Source organism: Plodia interpunctella, chromosome 28 (genome assembly GCF_027563975.2).
Source record: "Plodia interpunctella isolate USDA-ARS_2022_Savannah chromosome 28, ilPloInte3.2, whole genome shotgun sequence".
NCBI lineage: Eukaryota > Metazoa > Arthropoda > Insecta > Lepidoptera > Pyralidae > Plodia > Plodia interpunctella.
The window spans coordinates 2,346,958-2,369,130 of record NC_071321.1 but is presented as its reverse complement, the minus strand read 5'-3'; the positions used below and the strand labels follow the sequence as shown (position 1 = coordinate 2,369,130).

At 33.8% G+C, this 22,173-nt stretch overlaps 3 protein-coding genes across 11 annotated transcripts in view; 2 read left to right on the top strand and 1 right to left on the bottom strand.

Moving 5' to 3' along the window:
- The window catches only part of Nf1 (Neurofibromin 1), a 67,842-nt gene extending 60,228 nt beyond the window's left edge, over positions 1-7,614 (top strand). For all 7 annotated transcript variants that reach the window (XM_053766178.1, XM_053766179.2, XM_053766180.1 and 4 more), the window contains 5 exons: positions 380-467; positions 1,489-1,587; positions 2,501-2,636; positions 2,937-2,995; positions 3,402-7,614. In XM_053766178.1, coding sequence (XP_053622153.1) covers positions 380-467; positions 1,489-1,587; positions 2,501-2,636; positions 2,937-2,983 — 370 coding nt within the window. In that variant the 3' untranslated portion in view covers positions 2,984-2,995; positions 3,402-7,614. The remainder of the gene's footprint in view (positions 1-379; positions 468-1,488; positions 1,588-2,500; positions 2,637-2,936; positions 2,996-3,401) is intronic.
- Positions 7,615-7,724: 110 nt separating this feature from the next.
- Positions 7,725-16,334, bottom strand: LOC128681888 (uncharacterized). The gene is made up of 6 exons (XM_053766184.2): positions 15,870-16,334; positions 15,028-15,109; positions 13,206-13,354; positions 12,706-12,818; positions 12,305-12,369; positions 7,725-11,554 (listed from the first exon to the last, which is right to left on the bottom strand). Exons 1-5 carry the CDS (start codon positions 15,991-15,993, stop codon positions 12,319-12,321), a joined length of 519 nt encoding a protein of 172 aa, XP_053622159.1. The 5' UTR covers positions 15,994-16,334; the 3' UTR covers positions 7,725-11,554; positions 12,305-12,318.
- A 474-nt stretch (positions 16,335-16,808) lies between these two features.
- Positions 16,809-22,173, top strand: part of egg (eggless) — a 38,817-nt gene continuing 33,452 nt past the window's right edge. For all 3 annotated transcript variants that reach the window (XM_053766171.1, XM_053766172.1, XM_053766170.1), the window contains exons 1-4: positions 16,809-16,956; positions 17,557-20,327; positions 20,799-20,959; positions 21,492-21,596. In XM_053766171.1, coding sequence (XP_053622146.1) covers positions 17,561-20,327; positions 20,799-20,959; positions 21,492-21,596 — 3,033 coding nt within the window. In that variant the 5' untranslated portion in view covers positions 16,809-16,956; positions 17,557-17,560. The remainder of the gene's footprint in view (positions 16,957-17,556; positions 20,328-20,798; positions 20,960-21,491; positions 21,597-22,173) is intronic.

Genomic DNA, 22,173 nt, shown 5'->3' with positions numbered 1-22,173 from the left:
TCTATAGTATGACACTGAATTTAATAATAATTTTCTATTGTTAGAAAAAAAAACTAGCGTAATAATTTTTTAAAACTTTATCTCCGATACGTTTATTTAGCCACATAGAGCCAGCCCTGAAAAGATTTGTTGTTAATTTGTGTTATCTATATATAAATAAAACTCTTCCGTGACTGAGTGACTGACAGACAACGCACAGCCGAAACTACTGGGCGTAGGAAGCTGAAATTTGGTGCGTAGGTTCCCTGAGGAGTGTAGGGGAGCACTAAGAAGGGATTTCCTGAAATGCCCACGGAAAACGGATTTTTACTCACATACGAAGTTGTGGGCAAAAGCTAGTATAATTATATAATATTAACAAGTATATGTAATATTGCAGTCACAGTCTGCTGGACATGAAGATCAACCACGTGTTGATGCACTGTCACGACCAGGTCATACTCAGCGCAGTGCAGAGCATCATACAGGTCTATATTATTAATCTTTCAACATCATGTATAATTACACTTTGAATTTAACCAGGCGTGGTGTGTAATAGTTTTGTTACATGCCATGCCTGGGTGCTGGGTTCGTGTAATTAATGCTATTATGGTACCAAATTTTACACCGCATTTACAACAACAAAAAAAATTGAATCAACGTCATGTAAATGTTACTACATTAATATAAAAATATCGCGGAAATAGCGCGAAAAATTATGGGGAAATGATAATGAGAATGATGACAAATAAATAAATAAATAAATTTACTGTACTGAATTGATTTGTTATTTTTTTTACGACACTAGATGTTGCCCGAGGTTTCGCTCCCGTGTGATTTTTGATATAAAATATAGATGGTTAGTGTACCTTTCTAAGGGGGAAATAATTTCGGTTCTGTAGTTTCGGAGATAACCCGACTCAAACATACAAACTCACAAACGCTTACCTCTTTATAATAATAGTATAGATGTATATTATGTATCAATTCATGGGTCTTAGTTACCTGATATAAAGCTATTTTATTTAAAATTCTAAGTGAAGTAAAATCAAACAATAAAAACTATTTCTGTTCACCTGGTTTGACCTTGAAACCCCCTTGAACGTAGGGTTCACGGTTTAATGTTGAAAAACCTCGAGTAATTTTTCTGTGTTCTCATTTATTTATTTGTTATTTAAATACAACGGTGATTGTGTATCCTATTACAATATTTATAAAAGGAAGAAGATAAAAATCTTACAACAATATCACATTAAAAAGAAACATAAAAATATATTGTATTTTTAACACAAGTCGACTCTCATTCGTTATTCTCGTAAAATCTTACATGCATCAGCAAACACATCACATTCAGGTTCCAAAGTTCAGGAACGCGTTGAGATCCGCTAGCGTACGGCGCAGCGGAGACTGTGCATGGGATACAGTGCGTGTGCGAACAGTTTTCATAAACTTCTATTTGGTACATACATACATACAAACGACACAGCTGGTTAATGTGATATCCAACAGAATATGATAGCGTCAGAGGACGCGAGCCAGCAGCAACTGCACTACATGCAAAGCTGTGGTTTCGGAGGCCTGTGGCGGTTCGCGGGGCCATTTACAAAGGTAATATATATTTATTTACTAAATTCAAATTTATTTATTTGTTCAATTGTAGGTGTTGGTAATTTTAATTATTTTAAACAAGGTAAAATGTAAGGGACTCAAGTCCCTTTTTATTATGTCACATTAAAAACTATGTGATTAAAATAGTAAATTTATATGGTACAAGTAGGATTCGAATCTGGAACCTTTTCACAACAGGCGAGACGGTCTTAGCTACTGGATCACCAACGCTTCATTCGATTAGACAATTATTAACCTCCTTATAATATAATTTCAATGTAATTATGAACAACAGAGAATAGTGAATGATGTATACGAAATAGCGACCGTCCCGGCTCGGGTAAAAACATTGTATATTATATATTTAAATCTTCCTCAGGAATCACACTGTCTATTGGTTTGAACCGCATGAAAATCCGTGCAATTTGAGTATATCGCGAACACACAGACAGACATGTTAGAGGACTTTGTTTCAAATATGGTTTGGTTCGTATTTCCTGTTGCGAGCTGCCGAGTTCTGGAATTCTCTCCCCGCGTCGATATTTCCCGAATTTTAAACTAATTCAAAAAAGAAATTTATTGACTGAGCGAGCGAGGTTTACAATTCGACTTGGGCAAAAATACATTTTTTATATGTATGTATGTTTGAAACGCGATAACTTTCGAACCGTTGGTCTGATATGGATGAAATTTAAAAGGTATGCCTGCATACCTTTTAAATTTCATCCATATCCTTAGAAATTCTATTGACAGATCCTGATCTGTCAATAGAATTTCTAAGTTCGTAGGGCATCAAAATCGGTGAAGTCGCATTTGAAATATTCACAATTTTGTAAAAATGTATTGTATTCGCGAAGTCTCACTTCGCCGCGAACTACTATATAGTTAAATGAATTCGTGTGACTGTGACCAGCAAAACCAATGCACGGCGGAAAGCAGCGAGCTGTTCGTGAACTGCCTGGAGGCCATGGTGGAGACCTGCCTGCCCGGCGCCGACGAGCCGCGCGCGCGCGCCGCGCCGCCCGACCCCGACTGCGACAGATATACTGGTGGGTGATGCTCTCTCTCACTCACTCTCACTCTCTCTTAGACATACTAGCTTTTGCCAGAAACGCGTGATTGGCCACGGGAGCAGTTATTATTCCCACTACAGACTATAGGTATGTATGCATGCAAAATTTCTTATTCGTTAGAATTACGATAAAATATAGACATAACCATTTTGTTATACGACCTTGATAGTCAGCGAAAAATTACATCCGTTTTTTTTTAAATTTCCGTCCGTGATTTTACGACCGGCCGGCCTGTTGGCGAATCTAGTCTTATTAAACTTATGAATTCGTCCCCAGGTGTACACCGCCAGCCCACGCTGTATTGCTCCAGTTCGGACACATAGCGAAAAAGCAAAGTGAGTATTGTCCCAATGAATATTATACATTCGAAAGTATTATTATAAGAAATTTGTTAATATAATGCGTGAAGAGCACGCATTATCTTTTGAACCGATTGTAATGAAATTTAGTATACGGGAGCGAAGCCCCGGGGCGCAGCTAGTAATTTATAAATGTAATATCACAGTTTAATGAAACTTTTACAAATGCTCGACGTTCTCGCTAAAATCGAAACAGTAGCCAGCGGCGACAATGCAGACAGGGTTGACACAAAATATATAAGACGCAATATTATTAATGAATAATTATTATTGTATTCGTATTAATTAATTCTTCAAGAGTTGATTTAGCTCACAACGCGTCAGGGAAAGGTCTATAAATATATATATATATATATATAAATATATGCTTTTCTATTTCCAGACCCGCAACTTCGCTACAAACACATTGTAGTCACACGCGGATGTTTATACGAAATTGATCTTTACGACGTTTAGTATAAGAGTTGTTTTGTTGCAACGCTTTCTAAAGATTTTATCTTAGTGCCAGTACAAATATGGAGAAGCGTGTATGCAATTTTGATCTCTACAGTATTGAAAATAAGAACTGTATTACAACGCTTTTAAAATACTGCAATTTATGAGAGTAAAAAAAATACTTGGAATCGTTTATACGAATTTGATCTTAAAGATGTTCTTGATCTTTAATATTTTGGCAAATTGTCAAAAAATCTTTTAAGGTTAATATATACCTTATTTTAAGCGTCTTGACCCAAAATGTCCTTTTCTCGAAATGTCCTTTCTCATAATGTCCTTTTCTCAAAATGTCATTTTAATAAAAAAAAACTGTTTTAATCAATCGCTTATCTAAATATTATCATCAAAAACACACAAAGACATTTTGAAAAAAGGACATTGTGAGAAAAAAGACATTTTGCGCCAAGACGATTTTAAGTTCCTAAATAGGCGTGATATAAAGCACTATTAGTTTAAGTGTTCTTTTACGAGAACAATATTAACATAAGGTCTATTCGGTGACGCCTACCATGATAATATAACTGCAATTTTTAAATAAACTGGATTGACTTTTCATGCCTATAAACGCTCTCTATTAGCCCCATATTGCGACAAAGTTAGTTAAAATTTAAATATTCATCTCTGGTTTTGTGGAGTGTGTCACTGGTTTGACGCATAATGTACAATACGCAAAATGAGCACTACGCAAAATGGCAAATTTTATGTAACAGAACGCTTTTTTGCAGTTATTATTAAAAAATACCGAAAAAGTGCTTATTGTGTATATTCGCGAAATTTCCACAATATGATGACCTGTAGGTAGACGGACTATGATACGTCAAACCAAATTTTGCGTTTTTGTCTTTATTTAATAGATAAAAGTATGCTTGGTGCTTTAATTTGGGTGTTACGCATTTGTGGTGCACAATATATTTTAACCATCGCACGAATTAGTTGTTTAGTGTAGTTGTAGCCTGTCTGGCCTGTATTTAACGTAAATTGCTTAAGTTAGGAAAATACAAAATATTTTTGTTACTTAATCAACTTAATATGAAAAGAAGGTATTGCCTATTTTTTCTTACTTAATCTTCACAGTACTTGTAATTGGTTTTTGTTTTTTTTTCTAAAGTAAATATTTTATAAACCACGAAAGCAATATCCAAAAAGTCTATTTTGATTTAAGTTATTTCTGTAAAATTATAATAAGACTAATGAAAAAACCTGTGTGATGGGCACCTTGCCTAGGGGGCCTACTTTGGATATTTTAAATTTATTTTTTGAATTATTTATAAGTTATTTAAAGTTAGATAGTTTTTATGATTCAGAATGATTTAATATGTGATTAAAATAAAATGTCGTGACTTCCAAAAATGAAAAAAGGAGTTTACCAATCGCGACTTCCACCTTAAGAGTTTATTGTAGTTAGTGTTAATATGAAATGCAGATGTGTTTATGTTTGTATATGTATTATGTATGTATACTATAGAGACCTAATTACGCGATTTTGACTGGAAAAACTGAAGTTGAATGCTTTTGTTTCCTTTTTTTAAATGCAATTAACTTTTAGCTTTGAAAAAACTCGCATGGTCACGTAAAAAGTAAAGTTTTTTATTAATGTTAGTTGAAATTAAACGCGCTTATTTATTAAAGGATGCAACTTCAGGGCTTCAGGTAGATCAAACGTTTCGTAGATCAAAAGCTAAATGATTTACTTTCGCCGAATTTTTATTAAAAAATAATTATGTCACTATAATATTTATCGTTTAAGGCGAAGAGAAAAATTGTACAAATTTTATTAATCTTTATATTAAAAATATTTTTACCCATGACATAAGTAAACTATAATTTGACCTCGAACATATAGTGCCAATATATGAAAATAACCCCTTGAAAGATCACTAATGGATGAAATCAAAGATCTGAATAAAAGTTGGCCTAATATAGAACAGTGATAGACTGTCTACCCCATAGCTTTACAGCCTATTTAAAAATATTAGTATTTTCAAGCAGAACTCTATACGTTGTTGTAAATATTATTGTCTTGTTCTTGTCAGTGTTTTAAAGGTATATGTTGTTTCAGTGTAGTTGTAAATACATAATTTTATGTAAAAAAACTGAGCTTAGGTATACTGTTATTTATATTTTTGAACTAGCTCTTGCCCGCGGCTTCGCCCGCGTGAATTTCATAGCAAAATCTCAGTAATTTTTTATCGCGTACTCTGCAAGACTGGTAAACATATATGATTCAAATTCGCATTTTTTTTCTCATCTTTAGTTCCATTTCCTGTTTCCCGAGTTGTTGTTGAGTATTGAGTGTCTCACCCCGCAATCGTGTCCAATCCCGCTTTCTGCTATTTAATGTAGATATCCCGTACATATTATGTGCCATTATGTTTTTCGCAAAGTGTCCCGTTTCCCTACTACGTGTCTCCTTCCCATTTCCCACTCCGACTCCCACTCCCGCTTTCTGCTATTTAATGTAGATATCCCATATATATTATGTGCCATTATGTTTTTCGCAAAGTGTCCCGTTTCCCTACTACGTGTCTCCTTCCCATTTCCCAATCCGACTCCCACTCCCGCTTTCTGCACCGCGTGCCGTCCCATTTTCCATAGGTATACTGTTATTTATATTTTTGAACTAGCTCTTGCCCGCGGCTTCGCCCGCGTGAATTTCATAGCAAAATCTCAGTAATTTTTTATCGCGTACTCTGCAAGACTGGTAAACATATATGATTCAAATTCGCATTTTTTTTCTCATCTTTAGTTCCATTTCCTGTTTCCCGAGTTGTTGTTGAGTATTGAGTGTCTCACCCCGCAATCGTGTCCAATCCCGCTTTCTGCTATTTAATGTAGATATCCCGTACATATTATGTGCCATTATGTTTTTCGCAAAGTGTCCCGTTTCCCTACTACGTGTCTCCTTCCCATTTCCCACTCCGACTCCCACTCCCGCTTTCTGCTATTTAATGTAGATATCCCGTATATATTATGTGCCATTATGTTTTTCGCAAAGTGTCCCGTTTCCCTACTACGTGTCTCCTTCCCATTTCCCACTCCGACTCCCACTCCCGCTTTCTGCACCGCGTGCCGTCCCATTTTCCATGACGTTTTACGTCTCGGTTTTTTATTAACCACAAACGTAAATTAAACATTTTTTGTATTTACTATTACTGTTATTTTCTACAAAATTTTAAAGTAAATCGGCTCCGTGGATTTTTATTTTAATTTTCCTACAGGACCCTCCTCATTTTCCGGGATGAAATGTATATAAGATGTTAACCCGGGATTCCGAGGAATTTTTGATTCATATCATAATTAGTTTTTCAATTATACTACGGGAACCTGACCATTTACCGGGATGAAATTTATCTAATTTTCCCACATGACCCCTCATATTCCGGGATGAAATGAAATGTCTATAAGATGTTAACCCGGGATCCCGAGGTATTTTTGATTCATAATTAGTTTTTCAATTATCCTACGGGAACCTGACCATTTACCGGAATGAAATGTATCTAAGATGTTAACCCGGTATATAAGGTACCTACATACCAAATTTCAAGCAAATCGCTCCAGTAGATTTCGAGTAATGCGCGTTCAGACAGACAGACAGACAAAAATTTCCAAAACTATATTTTCGTCATCTATATCAGTAACTAAGTATATTCCATGAAGAATTTAAAAAATATATCTAATGTACAAATTTGGCCTTTCTTCAATTTTATTATATGTATTGATTATTAGACTTTTTGCTAACATTTTTATTTATAAATAGTTAAATCATGCTAATGTTTTTTATGTAAACTGTTTTTGTGTCGACGAATTTTAAATATATACAAATAAGTTTGGCGCATAATGTCCAATTCTCAAAATGTGAATTTAACTTCAGAAAATAGCTTACCTTACTAGATTTGAGATTAGATCGATGATTAAAATATTTCCATGGAATCAAAAGTTGTTGTATCAGTCCATATAAACTTTATTAATTTCTTTGCCATGCAATTTTGCAGTATTACTATTATATAAGAAATATGAATTTTATCAGCTAGTTAAATGGAAATAATATATGTGAAAAATGTTTTATCTTTTGATGTATTAAAAACATATATGTACATTTTTTTGTTTTATTTATAAATCATACCTTCATCTTGCAATACAATAAACATATGTATTAAGTACCAATACCAATAACGATAAGAAGAAATTAAAAAGAAATGAAACATTATAATTTTCTAAAGAATACTTTATTTTATTTATAACAAAATAAATACCAGTGGAATAACCCAGAAAAAATATAATTGCCTACGACTATTTTATACACAGAATATCATTGACATATGATCAAATTAAATTTTCATTACATTCAATGTCAGAAACAAAAATATAATAAGTATGTTTGTTGTTACCCTAAAAGAAAATGAAAATCTATTTCAAATATACATTTTCTCAAACTCCTTCAATGTCAAATATTATAAAGTGAGATAGGGACATGCTAAATAATGGATAAATGCTTTATATATCTATATACAGATTTTTTATTATTAATAGGCCTGTTTTACCGCTTATAAAGTATCTGATAGCCTATATGTAAAACATGACAGTGTTATATAGATTATATTTCACAAGTGTTGAATAGTATTAACTGGCCAATCACTTTAGGTAGGTTTATCTAGCTGTTAATTAATTTGTCAGATTACAATATACTTATCAGAAAGTGGTGAAACAAGCCCAAAATCTAAACGTTTTTCGCAGTATCAGACGTATTAAATACTTGTTATGTCAAAAACAAAATCATAAAAATACCTAGTTTTTGTTTTGTTAAATTGACAGCAAAAATTTATAAGGCAGTTATCAGAACTGTCATAATGTATGGATCTGAATGTTGGGCGACGAAAGTGACGGACGAAAGGAAACTTCATGCGACAGAGATGCGAATGCTGAGATGGATGTGCGGGGTAACTAGATTAGATAAAATAAGGAATTAGTATGTAAGAGGAAGTATGAAAGTAGCACCAGTTAATGAGAAATTACATAGTTATAGGTTAGGCTGGTTCGGGCATATTTTAAGAAGAGAGAAAATCACGTCACTCAAAGGGCATTAAAGATGGAAGTAAAGGGAATAGAGGAAGACCTAAGAAGAAATGGATGGAAGAAACAGGAAAGGAGTATCAATGGATATGGCAAATGACAGAACAAAATGGAAGGAACTTACATACTGTGCCGACCCCACATGAGTGGGATAAGGTCAAGAAGAAAAATACCTAGTTTTGTTTTAAATTTAATTTACATACAGCATTAAATGTCACCATTAAAATTAATTTTCAAAAAAACATTGTTTCAAACTATATATAATGACAATTTCGGACAGCGAATTTATTTCAATTTTTGATTCTGTCCGTATAGTTCTATCATTCAGTTCTATTAGTATGACAAAACGAAGAAAATAATATAGTCCTACTATGGTATTGGTTACAAAATATCATTTCTATATACTAATATAGCTGTTCAACAATACAATTTTAAAGCAATTTTTTTTATAGCCCATGCGTACAAATAATAAACAAAACTTCTACTGTTCTTTTAAAACACGACAATAAATGTATTTTGAAAAATTTTCGCGACATTATACATAGAAGAAAATACTTATACTTTTTTAAAATAAAATACAAGTACAGTCGACTAAGTACTACTGGAAGTATTTATTTCATTCGATAAGGCATTTTTCTAAGAAGTGCTTTATTATGATTAATTTGAGCATAAACTTCGACCAGACTTATAAACTATATTAAATTTAGACAATTTCGTTTATACATTATGGAGTCATAGCTATATGATAATCAAAAATATATTGAAATAGAGAAAACCATTGCATACAGATTTTTTTTTAATTTACAATACTGAAAATATATCAATGAAAATCTTAAATTGTTTCAAACTCGAATTGAGCAAATAATATGAATTAATTTTACAAAAATAATCTATTAGAGGAATGTAATTTTTTTTTATTGATATTTTATCGATCGACTTAATTACCTGCTGGATTAATTTGACGACCTCCGTGGCTTAATGGTCATCATGCCGGACAGCTACAGTGGAGGTCCCGGGTTCGAATCCCGGTCAGGTCAACATGAAAAATGATCTTTTTCAGATTGACCTGGGTCTTGGATGTTTATCTATATATGTATATGTTATAGAATATAGTATCGTTGAGTTAGTATCCCATAACACAAGTTTCGAACTTACTTTGGGGCTAACTCAATCTGTGTCATTTAAAAAAAAAAAAAAAATATTATTTTGATGAAATTAATTAAATTTTATAAAGATCACTGAAAATATAACGTATCCAATTTATTTCATACAAACTGCCAGATCTATAAAGAGGTAGTTCATTATGAGGATAAAAAAAAATAACAAACAATTGCTCGAAATATTACTGTCACATTATTAATAATAATTCAAAAGAAACTTTGCAAATGGCATTAATGAAAACCAAGTATCAAAGTCAATGTAAGGAAATAAATTCTTAAGAAATATACATTAATTTCCAATATATACAAAATGGCCCGTAATATGCTTATATACACAGTCTAATCATACGTGTATAAAAAAAATAAATTGAGAGATATTCCAAGGTTTTTTGCCCTTGTAAAGGTCATAGCACATTTCTACCACACCGCTGTCCCTCGGCAAGATGGCGTTCATTGAAAATTGAACTTTAATGCATCCCCTGTAGACACACTTTACATTGAAAGAACGAGAGCTGACAGCGAACAGTCCGCTAATTTATTGTCAATGTAAAGTGTGTCTACAGACAACGCATTAAAGTTTACTTTTCTCAAGCTATCTATAAAGTACCAAGTTTATATTTCCTACAAGACTCTAAATCCACACCTCCGCTATATAACTAAATGATGATTATCTATGAAAACACTTTCCTTATGCAACCCCATCACCTGACTATAACGGACTAAATGTCAAATTTGACAGTGACATAACATTCTTTCAAACAGTGGCACCTTACCTATGGAATTAGTAAGTACTCCGTACAACGAAGTACTTATTAAATCCATGACCATGTACCACGACTGTATTGGGCTAAATATAAAATTTATGTCAAAAAGTTTGACAGTGACATGTCAACATTTCAAACACGGTCACCGTAGAAATGGATTCATTTTTATTAATATCATTGCTATCAGTTATATAAGTGCACATATTTTAAATGTATATCCCATAATGTATATGTAAACAACATTGGTAGGTAAATTGTTATTTTAAAATGAGTACAGTTAAATTAACTTTGATGTTTCACTTCATTCCATTGAGATGTCACAATTTATATAGCTATCCAAAGTTGAAATGACTGGCGCAACTACCGTATATTTAAATTTAGTTTTTATGCGTTTTCGGTAGTAGGGCGTAACATTTGAATTTAGGCAGCTTGTAAAAAGTGACCACGTTTACAAGCTTACCTACTGATAGAAAGACTGACTAGTCTTTCTATAAAAAGTAGAAAATAAATGAGCGCTGTGTTCTGTTGGTTGGCAACACTGGGCGTTCATCAACCAGTCTTGACAATTCTATGTGGTATTTGGTACTACAATGGCAAAAAATTAGTTCGTTGAAAATAGTTTTCTACTTTTTATATACAGACTGTATATTACGCAATATGAATAAATTATAAGGATACTTGACCGAATATAAAAGGTTAATTTTCTCGTCAAACTTATACAGTAGCAGCGAGTTTTTCACCGGGTCAGATATCTAAATTTGTTCATTCATATTGGACAATATATTTGATCGTAATGTCGTTCGACAATATAATTGTTTCAAGACTTTGCCCATCAAAATCAAAGTTTTAAACTTGCGTGTGTTTTAACTGTACAAAACATTTTATATATTTAATTTCCCATTCACTATAGCAGTGAGCAATATATCTATCTCGCTCGCACTTATTTGGAGCGTTAAAGTTTACTAGGGGCACCATATTTGACATTACTACAACTAGATACTGCTACGGTGGTATACAAGATCTATTCCCGATTAAACCAGAATTATCTGAAAAAAAAAATAGTTTTTCAAGATATTTTTTTTACATTTCGATCAAAATTATACAAAGAAAAAAAAAAGGAATTTCAATACAATATTAAATATACAAAAAAAAAAACGGGTAGCACTACGGGAGTGCTTGCAGAAGTGAAAACTTGAATAATATTAACGTTGTGCATTTTTGACGTCTTAGGAATTTTCGGTCAGGGTCACGTGTCCCGACGCGAGTTTAACATTTTTTACCCATCGCAAAAAGTGCACAACGCCGCTAAAGAAGTTTTCACTTCAAAAAATTTACTTGCTCTTTATAATCTCTCAACTCTTTATAATAATAGTATATATTTATGTCAATGTTTCTAAGGCAGGCGGAAGAAGTCATTGTCTTATCAAAATACTTATATAAAAGTGTCTTTATAAAAGAATTGACTGTATGGGACTCCACATGGGATAAGTCCGATGCATGCATCTTTCTTATTGTCGTATAAATATTTATGTGTGCACATATTTTTCGTATAATGTAGTTGTTCGTAGTTCTCATAAAACACACATGAATGAAATGAAAATATAGAAAAATATAACATTTTTTACACCTGTCAAAAAAAATTGAGAAAAATAAAAAAACGAGAATTTTTCGACGACATTTCTTTGATTGAGACTTTATCTCGGGGACACTGGAACGTATGGATCGTTGCTTATATTATTACTTATGTGTATGTTTGGTTGATCTAAAAATTTAGAAAAAAAAAACTGTAAACTCACAATAATGTGCACGCTCATTGGGCCGGCCCGTTTTTCCTCGGTGACTTGGGTAACGATGCCGTGTCCTGGAAATACACAATATTTGTTACAATACTTAGCAAGCAAGCATACGGCCCACCTGATGGGAATGCCACTAGTTTATGGACGCCTGCAACGCTAGGGGTGTCACACGTGTCAATATTACAATATATAAAAAAAGTTTGCCTTGACATTGTTGTTTGCGAAAAATAAACTTGAAAGTTGACTAAATCGAAAACGGTAGCCGACAAAACCCATGAGGTTTGTCAAAACTACTTTTTTTCAGCCAGTCTTCAGTCAAAAGTAGTTTTGACTGAATTCGTTGGTTAAAAGTGGTTTTGACCGGATAAGAGTTTTCACTACAACGAATACATAATACTGACGTCGTCTAGCGCATTGGTCACGTGTCCATTGTGCAGCGTCTCCCGTAACGTGTCGTCTTCTTCATCCGTGTGCACGTCGTAGAACTCCTCGCTGTCCAGCTCCCCGTCCGTTCCTGGCAAGTGGAAACAAACGCCTTATTACCGAAGAAGAAGGAGAGGTGAAGGGCTTGATTACTTCTACCAGAGATCTTAGAATACTTACCAGAGAATTAGAGGTCTCTTATAGGTTACTCTTTCACGCAAAATCTATTGGACGGATTGTTATGAAATTTGGTACACGGGTAGAATATAACCTGGAATAACACATAAGGTACATTGTATCCCGAAATTCCCACGGGAACGAACGCACTCGTAGAGAAATTCACGAGGGCCGAATTCGTGAACAAAAGCTAGTACGAAATAATAAAAAAATTTACATCAAGAAATGCCTGCGAAGGTGTAAACAAATAATTCGACTTTGGAATCCCCAAATTCAAATTGGAGGGAGATGTAAAACATACCTAAGACGGATTGGTAGTCTGTGAAGTACTCCGAGTCGGACGCGTAGCTCTGCTCAGGCGCATCTACTGCGTCGCCGCCCGCGACTGGAGGCTTACTTTTCTTCTCACGCCTGTGCGCCGACTTCTTGTGCTTAAGCCGGCGAAGTTGGCTGGAAGGGAATCCACCACAGACTTTTGAGGTTAATATATATGTGTGGAATCCACCATTCCAAAAATGTGTGGAATCCAATTCCTTATAGATATTATAAAGTCCTCTATTGCGTCTGTCTGTTTACTACTGCGATTCTCACCGATAGTGTTTCCTGAGGAAGGTTCAGTATTTGTTAATTTTTTATATTAAATTTCGCTGTACCATATTATACTATGTCCAAAATTGTAGTTAGATACCCTTGTATTCATTACGGAACTTATAGATGGAAATATAATAATATGATAAGTATAAGTATATTCTTAAGTATATTCTTGCACTTGGCAGATTAACAGGAATACAACAATAAAAATAAAGATTAGTAGTGCGCGCGCAGGAATGAAAATTGAATGATCGTGTTTAATAGCCATAGTCTGGTGCGCGGGGCCCGCGGGCGGGGTGCCTAGATGGCTGCCACGTGTTGTGGTGTTCTGGGGTGGTCTGTAGACAATTTGCAATATTGTTTATTTTACTGTGAACTATATATATATACTAATATTATAAATGCGAAAGTCTGTCTGTCTGTTCCGCTTTCACGGCTTAACCACTGGACCGATTTTGATGAATTTTAGTACACATATATTTAAAGACCCCTGTTCAAACATAGATTACTTTGTTTTCGAAAATCAACCCCCAAATTAGTCTAATGGGGAGTGAAAGTTTGTTTGTTGAAAAAAAATAATGTCTGTACCTACTGCTTTCGCAGAGATATACACGCGGGCGGAGCCGCGGGCAAAAGCTAGTACATAAATAAACTAACCTTTATACCTGTTTAAAGTTACAAGTTGATTATAGCGATAAGGCCGCCTTTTACGCAATATATCTAAATCATTAGGTCATGCTATGTGTGATTTTATACTTGTGTATATTATGTAACTAATTAGTGCAATAATATATTGTTGTACTGTATTGGAGCTTTGTAAATGTCCTTTTTTTATTCTAGCACATGTTGGATATACCGGCAATTGATTGAACAATTAACATTTACCTTAGTAATATTTCAGAATAGCTACAGAATGGGCCCCCGCTGGCGGGCGATGAAACAAAGGCCGCCCCAGAACAAGATGGTCGGACGATTTAGATGCGACGGATAAAAACTGAATAAGTTACGCAATGGACAGGTTGGATGGCGAAATTGAGGGGGCAGGCTCCACTTCCTGTCCTTTGCCATTGATATTAAAAAAATATATATTTCAAATGAGAAACATATAAAGTAATTACTTGGACTACGATCCTATTGTAGTCGAATTTTCTTATTGTCTCCCAGCTTTGAGCCAGATTAATATTGCTAATATTTATTAAAATAATGATTCTATCGATTTGAATAATTCCTTAACAATTAGCAATTCAATTAGATTTATGTCTTCTTGTACTCACATGTACTCATGCATGAGTACATGTGAGTACAAGAATTTGAATTATCTACCACCAGAATTTCCGGATAAAAAATACCCATGTGTTATATATAGTGGCATTTTAAGTCACATATGATTTTTGCCATCCTGTTCTATGCTGTGATGAACAGTTTTGACTGTAACAGTCTTTAGTCTATGCATAGACTGCCAGTTTTATATATGTAAAGATTTGTCATTGTCACCTCTGCTGTAGGAATATCTTAAAACTTGGTATACTGACCTCTCTTTCTGTAGCTCCCTCAGGGTCTCAAGCTCTGACCTCATGGTGGCAACCTGCCTGTCAAGACGAGCAACTTCAGTAACTGAAACCAAGAAAAAAAAAAAAGGTTTGAAGGGTGAGAGGGACTGTGTAATTACAGGGTATTGTGGCTGCTTCTAGGACACATAATAGAGAACACACATTTGAAAACCTGGTGTTGCAGGCTATGGTGGCCACTTAACGTCAAGTGGGTCATGTAAATGTTTGCCTCTTAGTAGATAAAAAAAATTACAACAAGAAAAACATTATTATCTTTGCATAATATTCCGCATTGCTGATGGTCGTCGTTTATAATATTATGTTTACTAGTTGCACCCTGGGGCTTCGCTACCACCAGAATTTCCGGATAAAAAATACCCATGTGTTATATATAGTGGCATTTTAAGTCACATATGATTTTTGCCATCCTGTTCTATGCTGTGATGAACAGTTTTGACTGTAACAGTCTTTAGTGTTGAGCGCACTTGGTCAGTGCATAGTGTGTGACTGGAAATTTGTTTTTTTTAATAATATACAATGTAAAGTCAGTCAAAATGCTTTTCAAGACACAACATTGCATATAAAACATGTTTCTGACAAACAAATTCAAGATATATTATAATTCATTATATTTGTTGAACATTACATTTGTCCAGACATATTTAGAGACACCTTTAGAGATAAGAACTTGCCTTTTTAATACATGTCGTGATTTTGTCTCAGTCATACAAAACTTTTACTGAACTTGTATAACAATCAATACCTAACATGGAGTGTGAAGGCATTCATGATGATATATGGTTGTGTAATAGTACCACACTTACTTAACATAGCTCTCCTTCTTTCCGCATACACTTGCTCGTATATGAACACACCGGCGGCCCCAACGATGCCCACAATAGCGGCGCCTACCATTGCTCTTGGTGACAATATACTGTTTAGATCCATTGCTGTAATTCGTTAACTTCCGTTGACAATCGATCGATTTTAACAGCTATTCGTAGTTGCTCTAACGCAACTCATTAACCTTTGTAATTAACTTTGTACACGTCGTGAAATTAATTAAAATCAAAAGTTTCAGGAGAACACGACTAGAATTTTGGGTTATGATTATTGAACAATTCTATACGCGCATGAATCAATTTAGTTTGTGTCCGATATATTCGATATCGTCACAGGGATAATAATTTACTTATGAAAAAATATAATAAATAGCTTTGCTGAAAATGCAAAAAAAGAGAAATCAGTCGACTCGGCAATCAAAATATTTATGTCACTCTCACCCACTCTTTGATTGATGACAGGATGTGTCAATTTTTTAAAGTTCGGATTGGTTTTTCAAAGGTTGCGTACTGCCAAGAAATAATTAAACAATTATCTTTTTTATCTAGGTAGGTACCTAATTTTGGATTACACATTACAGTAGTACCTAACAGTACTCTAAATTATAATATATAATTAGCTTTTCACTGTTAATTTCAGGAACCACAAAATATTGTTTGTATTGAAAACTTTGTAGGAAAAAAATTAAGTACCTACAGCAAGTAGTTTTCATTTTATTTATCTTTCTGATAAAGTATTAAATTCATTTTAATGTATTGATTTCATTTTACCATGATTTTACCATCAGGAATACAGTCAAGTAATTTTATAAATACCTAGTATAGTATATTTCACGTGCCTTCAATGACAAAAAAAAAATGTGCCTTTCAATCTTTCAATCGATAGCGTGCATGCGTTGTCAAAGTCAAAAAACCAAAAAAACTGTCACCAATTTCTTACAAACACTTTGTATTTGTTGCGGTGTTTTTTCTTGACGAAAGAATATTTTTTTGCAATAGAAGTCTAATAAATTTTCAATGTGAATCACAATTTTAACTTATGCTAATTCTTATAACAGCATACACAATCGTGAGTAAACATTGTCAACCGTATCTGCAAATAAATTGTTTTTATTTATTTTTTCGTGACCCTATTGTTACCTTGTTCATGTAGGGATTGTTTGTAGGTCATATTAAATTTATCTTTATATTTTAGGTAAATGTTGATTAACTACCTATCTACGTAGTTTCTTTTTAATAGACTAAACATAGACGGAGTTTGATGAGAGGAATTGGTTGCATTGGAGTCCTCTACATGAGCTAGATGTCTAACTTGTATCTGCCATCCGTCCGTATTTCTTCGGATTCCTAGTTTCGAGTCTTCGTAAAGTCCGGGTTTCGTTTTTTTTGCCTTTTTGAATTCATCTAAGTCCATGACATTTGGGTGTCTTTCAGTTACACATTTAGTAAATTTTTTGTCCAGCATCGAGTTTCGTAACATCATCCCGTCGCGCGTCCCAAACTCTAACATAGCACTAATTTATTATTGCATCAAGCATCACAACAGCTAACAAAGATGCTAAGATTTCCTAGCCCGAACCGATTCATCAACTGATTTTTATTCAAGTTTTATGTTTATTATTTTCACAATGCTAATTGATTTATGTTGTACATATTCTTTCAATTCTAGAAAAATGAGTTCAAAAGAGCCAGAACTTGGAATCATCAAACAAGATGAAGATAAGCCTGCAACCCAGAGAACAGAGTTTATAGTTGAATCAAAAGATATTCCTGACTCAGTTCAAAAAGACTGTGGAGATGCCGGAAAACAAATTGTTGATAATCTTACAACTAAGCCAGTTGAACAAAAAAAGATGTCCGACTTTGAGGATGACGATAATGATGACGATGAGATGCAATTGAGATGGGACGATGATGATGAAGAGTCAAATAACGGAATAACTAATGCAAAAGAGACTGTCAACCAGATTGAAGATGACTTAGCTTTAAAAGATTCATTTGAAAATCCATCAACAACACTAGTTTCTGCAGTAAAGGAATTAGAAAGCGCTATAATTGAATCTAAAAATAAAGAGTTAGGTGATTTTTCTTCTACAAAATTTACAGCTAATGATGGTACAGATAAAGCTAAGAAAATTACAGTAGAAATGGAAACTAACTCTTCTAAAGAAATTTTAGATAATATCGACGAACTTATTGGAATGGAGGAGTCATCTGAAATAAAAAATGATAAAGAAAATCCTAAAATAAACTGTGATTCTGGCTTGACATCAAATAAATGTGATGATCAAAAAGCTATCGGTGAATCTGAAGTGAGTGAAAATAATGTAGATACTCCTGTATATTTAACAAAAGACTTGGATGACGATCTAACTACAAAACCTACAGATTCTAATGCTTTAAATGTTACTACTGGGTCCATAGATGAAAAAAAGGTCCTTTCAAGTACTATAAATGATTCTTTTATTGATAGTGATGTCAAATTTGAACATGGCCTTAAAAGACCTGACGTAATGTTGGAAATACCAACCCAAGAAATAATTGATTGTTTAGATGATTTTGATGACTCTGATTGTGAAAAAGATGAGGATAAAGATGTGACTCTTGATATTAGTAAACAAATTAATGTCTTAGATGGGGATATGGATTCTAAAATTGATGATGATATAGAATTTGATGATGAAGTTCAAATTGATAAAACTTGTGATCTGGAAGTAACCAAAGTATCCAAAAATGAAGATTTATGTGTAAATGATGTAGAAATGTGTGATGCGTCGGAAAAAATTAACGTAGCTTTAAAACCAAATGAATCAACCAAGTCTACAAATGAACAATTTGTGATAGAAGATCCAGAATTAATTGGGAAAGATAATATTGCCGAAGTATTACCCAAATCAATTGATACTACAACAAATAAAGATAAAGTGAAATGCATAACTTTAGAAACCAATTTGATGGATGTGGATGACATTCATATGCCTGGAGATGAACTGAAATCTGCTTCTAACATTACAGTAAAGAAAGTTGAAGATGATGTGTACAGTAATGTTAATTTTCAACCATCAGAAGTTAAAGAAATTCCTTCAGAGAAAATAGATGAAATCGTCAATTTGCAAGTTATAGAACAAAACATCGTAACACAAGATAAAACAGAAAATACATGTACTGAACCCCAGCATACCGCAATTGTAGAACACATTCCAGACAGTATACAAGAAACTGACATACAAATTTCACATGAAAATTCAGAAGTCAGAAACAAGTCCGAAAATGAAGACATCGTTATTGCTTCGGTGTCAGATGAAACATCTGACCCTGCATTCTCAAAAGATTTTAAAGATTCAAAAGAATCCTCAGTTAAGATATTTATAGATTCAAAACCGTCGTCAAAATCAGTGTTGATTAGTGAAACAAGCACTAAGATACCTAAGAATTTTTATCCGCAAAAAACAGAAACAATTAAACCAATTTTAGATAAAAAAGACATGGAGTCAACCAATGATCCTAATTTATTAGAAAATGTAGAATCAATGAATTCTAAATCAACAAATTTAGAGGAGAATAAGCCAATGTCAGACAAAGCATCTAATAAAGATTTACCAACAAAAGAATCAGAAACTTTAGAACCAACAACTGACCAATCTTCAACATCTATGGAAGTAGATGAATCGCCTAAAGATCCTAATTCACCAGACAATGTAGAACCAATTAATTCTGAATCAGCAAATACAGGAGTGATCAAGTCAATATCCAACAAAGAATCAAGTAAAGATGTACTTCCTGACTTAACTTCAACAGCCAAAGAGCCAGATCAGTCAACAAAAGATTCTAATTCTTCAGAAAATTTAGAATCAATCCATTCTGAAACATCAAATACAGAAGGAACCAAGGCAATTCATCTACCATCGAAAGATATAGATTCAAATTCCAAGGAAATGGGTGAGTCGCCAAAAAATAATAGTTCATCAGAAAATATGAAATCAATCATTGTTCAGTCTATTGATACAGAAGAAGCCAAGACTACATCGGAAATAGAATCTAATAAAGAACTGCCATCAAAAGAAGCTGTAATATTAAAAATGTCTGAACTTTCAACATCCGATGAACAAAAAGATACAAAATTATCAGAAAATGTGCAATCAATTTCTGAATCAACAAAAACAGAAGACACCAAGCCAATATCAGACAAAGAATCTAATAGAGATCTAACGTCAAAAGGAACGGAAAATATAGAACTGTCAACTTTTACAGAATCAACAGTTGACCAATCAAAGGGATTGGACAATTCATCAGATCTAGTACCAGACACTACAGATGAAGTGCCCGAGGGGGCGGAAGACAGTTTGGGGCTGCTTGCGGAATCCTCGAGGGTGATGGACGATGACGAAGAAGACGAGGAAGGCGATGCTGATGATGATGAAGATTTTGATCTGGACGATGGTAAGGTTTTTTATTTAATCTTCAATCTTTCACTTTACATGTTATGTTGTATTGTGGACTGTGACGTTGTGAAGCTGTTCAAAATTTAAAATTATGAAGATTAAGCTATGATTTCACAACCGGCCGCTTACATGACGTCAATCCTCCTTGGGAATGCTATTGGTACCTACCAGCTGCCAAAGCTATGTGTTCCTTATTCGCCTCATGCGACAAGAATTGGTAACAATGAACAACGAAAGATTGTTATGTAATTTTTATTGCACATAATTCTTACATGTTATAAGACAAAGCCCTCAGCCGCGTCAGTCTGTCTGTTTGCGATAAACTCTACATGGATTTTCATGCGGATTTCAGCAATAGATAGTGTGATGAGGCAGGTTTTAAGTGTTTAATTTTTTCCTGATTTAATTATGTTTTTGCATGAGCAAAAACTATTATATAAATATTTAAATTAACACCACTATCTTCCAGAGAGCAGTAACCAAATGACAGCAGAACACTCAGAAGATTCCAGCGCACAGCCGGATAAGGAAGACGGACAGACGGACAAGGAAGACCAGATTCTCACCACGGAAGAGAAACAGATCAATTTTGCTGTATCCAACATCACAACTGAGAAGGAAGCTGGTGATGTGAGTTTTTTTTAGAAATTTCTATATAGATGTGTGTAATGATCGGCCTGAAATGCTAGTAGTTTGTCGCTTTGAGAATAATAATCATGAATACTATAAAGGAGAATGAACAAACAAACAAGCATATAAGAAATGTTTATTAGTGAATTTATTATTAATATTATATCAGATCATACTGATATTATAAATGCGAAAGTTTGTGAGGATTTATGTATGTATGTTTGTTTATTAAGTTCACGCTAAATCTACTGGACGGTTTGTATGTAATTTGGTACACGAGTAGAATATAACCTGGTACATAGGGTACTTTTTATCCCGAAATTCCCACGGGAACGAACAAGATCTCTTTGACGACAATAAAAACTTATATCAAAAATTATGTTTTTGTAAAAAAAAAATGTTATCTTTTATCCATATATTCTTGGATTATAAATAAGTACTTGAGGTTCAAAGCTAATGTTTTTTACATTCATAATATCTTGCGTATTTCGGGTAAGCAGAGACTAAATTATTATATATTGGTTATTTTTAGATGGAAATAACAACAGAAGAGACGAAGGTATCGCATGACGTCACGACCGGTGACGCTGCGCCCGCGCCGGTCGAAGCGAACACTGACATAGGATCTGACAAAGAGGTAATGATATTGACACAGATAACATAACATGAAGAATGATCAAATATATTAGATTTTAGTGTATTTCTCATACGTATTGTATTTATTCATGCACCCTCTTGTAAGCGAGACGAAAAATATGGCGAACTCTATAGTTTTCTCTGTCTACGGTATATAACTAAAGATTCTCTACTTTTTAACCCCCGACGCAAAAAGACGGGTGTTATAACTTTAATGTGTCTGTTTGTGGCATCATGGCTCCCAAACGGATGAACCGATTTTCGTTTAGTTTTTTTTTGTGTCATAGATAATTTTATTCAGAGTGTTCTTAGTCATGTTTCATGAAAATCAGTTCAGCCATTCAAAAGTTGTAGTCAAATGAATATTGAAAGTCGTTTTTTAATTTGTTTAACAAATAAACTTGTCTTTCATCTGTGCGCTAACTCCGATTCCAGCCTCAGCCATTAAGCGGCGAAGCCCGGGGACCGGAAATTATTTTTTATTTTCCAAACTTATTATATTATTATTATTGCAATAGGCTAGTTGAGAAATTTTTGCTTTGATGACTATTCGAAAGCCCTTATATCATTAGAAACAC